We start from the raw sequence: 5,838 nt of genomic DNA, 5'->3' as shown, positions 1-5,838 counted from the left end.
TATATATACATATATATGTGTGTGTGTGTATATATATATATAAGTGTGTGTATATATATATATATGGTGAATTGGTAGAGTTGTAAGAGCAGTGAATAGATTGCACAATTTGTTTTGATTCTGCTGCCACACATGTTGGACTAAGTGGCATGTTCTATAATCTCAGGTCAACTTTTACCTTAAACCAGGTAGATGGAGATTATGTACAAGCCTATCAGATGGATTGTACTAGTAATTCAAAGGTCCAGCCTTGTTATTTTGTATCCTGCTGATTTTTCGTCTAAGAATTACATTAATGCCTTTGACACTGAACTGTCAGAACCTGCACATGGCTCTCTCGTACAAACTCTGTTTTGTATTGATCTAAATTAAAACTTTATATCAAAATCTCATGTGAGTTTGTGTTCCAAATACCAGCATAATAACAACAAAGTTATTTTACTAAATTCTTTATAATTCCTGTAACTTAGCTCACTTGAAAATTTAATAATGGAAAAGTTGCAAAAAGGCCAAGAAAACCATTAAAATATTTTTGTTTGTAATGTGTGTGTGTCCATGTCTGTTAATAATTGTATTTAATTATTACTAACATCTTTGTTTTCATTGACCCTTTTAAACTTTTTTTTCCTTATTATTATGTTATTAATAACTACACAGCACAACATTAATTTTAGTGCAAATGACTAAAAGTAAAGACCCCTAGAAAGTTATCCTCCAAGGCTCAAGTCTGGGCAAGGTTGTTTATGGAAGACCAGCAGTCACTCATGCATCCTACCCTACCCTCCCCATGCCATCGAAGGTATCCAACGGAAAGGCAAAGGCTGGTACAGCTGGGCACCAGTGACATCACAACTCATTTCTACAGCTGAGTGAACTGGAGCAACATCAAATAAAGTGTCTTGCTCAAGAACACAATACATAGCCCAGTGTGGGAATCGAACTCACTACCTCATGATTGTGTGTCCAACACTCTCTAATTACTGAGCCAGTAATTACCTTCACAGTGCAAATGACTATACACATTAAAAAATATTTAATCTTTTCTGCTAAACTGTCTATTTTTACAGTAATCTGACCACAGGGAAATATGCTATAAACATTTGAATAAACAAACCCACTTTTGGTATTTTCTGCTCAATCACTCAATCATTACAGGACTGACCTTTTGAGTCATTATCATCATTATCAGTGATCATTGTAGACAGAAAAATGAAAACAGGTCCTACTACTAACCTCGGCGTGGCTTCTATATTTTGTCTATTTGCAGAGTTCTAACCGAACTTACAGAACCCATAGAATGTCTATTCCCAAACAACTTCCGTCATGAGTCTAGGAACACAGACGTCGTCAATGAAATCATTAACCATTTACAATATATCAAGCTGCTCTTCTGCCAACAAGAATCACTTGACCTTTTATTTTCTCATGTCAAACCAATTATTCAGAAGGTTAGTCATACAATTTTGTAATAATCTTGTACCTTTTGTCTTTTTTTTACTTGTTTCATTCATGGGGTACCATCATAAAGGGTTTGGTTGAACAAAGTACTTATTGCTTTTTTTCAATTTAAGCCTGTTACTTGTTCTATTGGTCTCTTTTGCCAAACTGCCATGTTGCTGGAACATGCATAAACCAACACTCGTTAAGCTAATAGACACACACACACATGCAACTGGCTTCTTTTAGTTTTCATCTGCCAAATCTACTCACAAAGCTTTGGTTAGCCTGAAGCTATGGTAGAAGACATTTGCCTAAAGTGCCACACAGTGGGACTGAACGTAGAACCATGTGGTTGGAAAACAAACTTCTTACCACAAGCTATGCTTGTGCCTATGTTGAACTTAGTCAGTCCATTCATTGCTGATGTTCAACTGCAGTTCCCCAAATGGCTGATGTTTAACTGCACTCACCAGGAGGCTGGTGTTCAACTGCAGAGATCTAAGGCTGGTGTAAAACTGCAGTCTCTATAAGGCTGATGTTCAACTGCAGTGTCCATAAAGCTAATGTAAAACTGCAATCACCAAAACTCTGATGTTTAACTGCAGTGGTCATAAGGCTGATGTTCAACTGCAGTCAGCATACCACAAAATGAAAATCATATCACACAACATCATCACATCAAATCATCTTGCAACACACTACACTACAACCTTACCACACTCCACTACCATCACACAACATCATGACACTACACAACACTCCACACCACACCATTTCATACCATGTTATACCACTTCAGCAGAACCACTCCACACTACACTGCACATTAAACTAAATTTTATATAATTCTTTACCAATGGATCTTCTTTTTGTTTCATCGTTGCAGGCTCAAAACAAAGAATTTATTAACCAGTTCCTCTTACTCATGCGTAACTTGTTGTATGTACAGGTTTGGGATAGAGATATGGGATCTGCAGATATCCAATGCAAGTTCATTAAGTAAGGACTCACTATTATTTTCTGCCTTTATTGTGGCTTAATCCTTTAGCATTCAGATTACTCTGTCAAATATAATTTTTATCAATTCACATTGTTTTGGATTAACCATGTATTATCTCATAGCTTTGAGATTTCAATGATGTGATTGTTTATTGTTAGAATGACATTGTAGGGTATGTGTGAGATTCTGGATCTGGCCAGTTTTAACATAAACCAGATAGAATATTTTGGCTGATTTAAATGCTAAAGGATTAATAGTTCTGTTGTTTAAATTTAAGCATGTGGTCTTCATTTCAACATCCTAGAGAATATGTTAGTTGAGGTCTGACTGCTGCTTTGAACAGTCTGAGTGGTTCATATACAAGTTCTTTTGCTCCTTTACATGTTGTAATATCAATGTATAATGACGTCTTTCCATCCAGTTACTCCTGTCAAAATGTTTCAATATCTTTCTTTTCTTCTTTTTTTCTAGAAATATGTTTGAATGTGGACTTGATGAAATTCTTTTAACACTCCTAATCCACCCTTCTAGAGTAAGTTTTTGGTCTTTATATTTGTTCTGCTCTTGAGTATAGTATACGCCATTTTGTGGTGTATACTATACCATTGAAAATAAACCTTTCAGTTTTTTAACAATTTTTGTAATAGCTATTTTACCATATATTAAAAAAGTGAAGTTGCATAGTATAGTGGCTAGGATATTCAGCTCACAATCATAAGGTCGTGGGTTTGATATCCAGTGGTGCATTGTGTCCTTGAGCAAGACACTTCATTTCACATTGCTCCAGTTCACTCAGCTGGCAAAAAGGAGTAGTACATGTATTTCAAAGGGCCAGCCTTGTCACAATCTGTATCATGTTGAATCTCCATGAGAACTACATTAATGGTATACATGTCTGTGGATCACTCATTAATTTCATGAGCAGGCTGTTCTGTTGATTGGTTCAACTGGAAACCTCAGCATTGTAACTGAGGGAGTGCCAGATATATATTAAAGTAATAAAAAGAAGAACCTGTAGGAATGCCTCTACAAATTGATATAAAATAGTATATTCTTCAGCTTTCTTTACATTACCTGATATTTTGAAGAAATTACTAGGAAAGCTTTTGCTGCAAGAAATGCCAATATTATCCCATTTCAGTTTCCCAAAACTAATCAGTTTGCAAATTTTTTTCCAACAAATTTGTGTTCCATACATGACCAAATATTCTTTATGAGGTTCAAATCTGGATTCTTCAATATCACCTTTGATGGTACATGCATCAGATTTCTGATGAGAATTCAGAACATCTAACGGCATGAGCACAAGACCAAACAAGAGATTTATGGATATATTCCATCCGTTTCAGCTATTATTGCTCAATGCAGAGTAAGCTTTGCTGGCCACTGCTATTGTACTCAACAGCAAGCCATAAGAGATGTTATATTTTGGAGACTTTCACTCCCTAATAGAGGAGAAAGACCACTCATCTAGATTGACGTTATTAGTTGAGACAGATGACATGAAATTGTGGATCTTCTAAAGCCAATGGTGGACAGAGATTCCTGATATAGCAATGTGGAGCATATCTTGGTTGCAGACGTTTAGAGGGTCAAAATTCCACAGTTTTTGGTACCTTTGAATCCAAGAAAAGTTCCAGATACATTCTTTGGGATGAGTCAATAGGTGATTTCTAAATTTTTTAATAAATTCTGGCATTGGGCCATTGTGAGAAATTCATATTACATTTCTATAATCTCATGTTTTATTGTTTCTTTTTCTTTCTCATTGCAGTTCTGTTGGTCTGTTAACATTGTACAGTTACTGTCACTTCTATACACAGATAAGGTATTTATATATTTATGTATATGTGTGTGTATATATATATGTTTGTATGTATATATATATATATATATATATATATATATATATCCCCTTTCAATGTTTATTATACAATCAAAATATATATGTGATAACCTAATGCACAATGTTTCCGTTCTCATTTAGAAAAGTGTCTGTATATCTGTGTGTGTATGTGTGTGTGTGTGTGTGTGTGTGTGTGTACTTGTATGTATATGTGTGAATTTAGATATATAGGGGTAACAAGAGATAGAAAAATTTTAAACTGTACATCTGAGAACTGCATGTTAAGTGTAGCAAATAAATATGACCTCTTTATTTCTGACCCTGGTGGTGGTGGTAGTAGTAGTAGTAGTAGTAGTAGTAGTAGTAGTAGTAGTAGTAGTAGTAGTAGGGGCAAGGACAGTGATGATGATAATGATGATTATTGTTATATGAGTAGTCCACTAGAGATCCTTGTATCCAATTTCTTATCTTCCACACATGTAAACTTTCTTTCTTTGACCTTGCGACAAATTAGCTATCTAATGTTATACCATACTTCAATCAGAATAATTATCTGAGAAAGTAGAGTACTTTCTCAGATTAAATGCCTCATAGCATTTACTTTGAATCCTCTATGTTCTGAGTTCAAATTCTGTCAAAGTTGAATTTGCCTTGTCATCACTCTGGGACCAGTAAAAGACATACCATTAGTGTACAAGAGTTTAATTCAAGCACCAAAGTAAGAAGCCTTTATTTTGAGCAAGAAGAGCTGTACCTATAGCCATTACAAAGCCCTCTTGGACAACTAAGATTGATTTAAAAGTTTGTGGTTAGTGGGAAGGAAATGTAAATTAGGAAGGAATTTCAGAGAACTTAGCTCTTATTACAGGAAGGGATATTTCTGTTAAAGAAAGAAAAGTTTTACTTTTTTAAGTTTTTTGGCACTTTGTTTTTATATCGAAATTATTGTTTATTCTTAAAAATTGTTTTGAATTTGTTTTTTGTCAGATTGTTCTTGGTGGCCTAAATGTTCAAGGAAGCAGAGTATCTGATGAAGTCCTGTTTAATTTTGACATTTCTGAGGTTATGAGTGTGTTCATTGAAACAGACAGAAATATAGCGAGTTTGATTCCTATTGAAAACAGCAACCGCTCACAACTTGTGTAAGTGACTAAATTATTCTACACTGTTTCAATACATTGTTTATGTGAGGTGAAACAAGTTCAGTTTCACTTCCATAATTGGTAAATGGAAAAGGTGCAAATTTTTGTTGAATTTCAATTAAAATATTAGAGTTAAGAAAACAATTTGTAACTTTGTCCCTCAAGAAATGTAGGAAGAGGCATTTTCTATGTATGAGTTATGGACAGAACTGGTGTTTATCTTAATTTTCAACTATATATATACTGGTGGAGCTTGCCAGTTCTGGTCAAACTATCCAACCTATGCCAGCATGGACAACAGATGTTAATTGATGATGATGATTATATATATATATATATATATATCACGGTGGTGCACCAGCATGACCGCAGCCACTTGGCTGAAACACATAAATAAATATATATATATA

The 5,838-nt window shown here is 34.6% G+C and overlaps 1 protein-coding gene across 3 annotated transcripts in view; it reads left to right on the top strand.

Moving 5' to 3' along the window:
- Positions 1 to 5,838, top strand: part of LOC106873285 (protein timeless) — a 64,414-nt gene that overhangs the window by 33,066 nt on the left and 25,510 nt on the right. For all 3 annotated transcript variants that reach the window (XM_052970667.1, XM_014920595.2, XM_052970668.1), the window contains 5 exons: positions 1,268 to 1,448; positions 2,327 to 2,439; positions 2,912 to 2,972; positions 4,215 to 4,268; positions 5,274 to 5,428. In XM_052970667.1, the coding sequence (XP_052826627.1) occupies positions 1,268 to 1,448; positions 2,327 to 2,439; positions 2,912 to 2,972; positions 4,215 to 4,268; positions 5,274 to 5,428 (564 nt within the window). The remainder of the gene's footprint in view (positions 1 to 1,267; positions 1,449 to 2,326; positions 2,440 to 2,911; positions 2,973 to 4,214; positions 4,269 to 5,273; positions 5,429 to 5,838) is intronic.

Source organism: Octopus bimaculoides, chromosome 9 (assembly GCF_001194135.2).
Source record: "Octopus bimaculoides isolate UCB-OBI-ISO-001 chromosome 9, ASM119413v2, whole genome shotgun sequence".
NCBI classification, from domain to species: Eukaryota; Metazoa; Mollusca; class Cephalopoda; order Octopoda; family Octopodidae; genus Octopus; species Octopus bimaculoides.
Note: the sequence above shows the minus strand (reverse complement) of the source record. Positions and strands in the feature narration are given on the sequence as shown.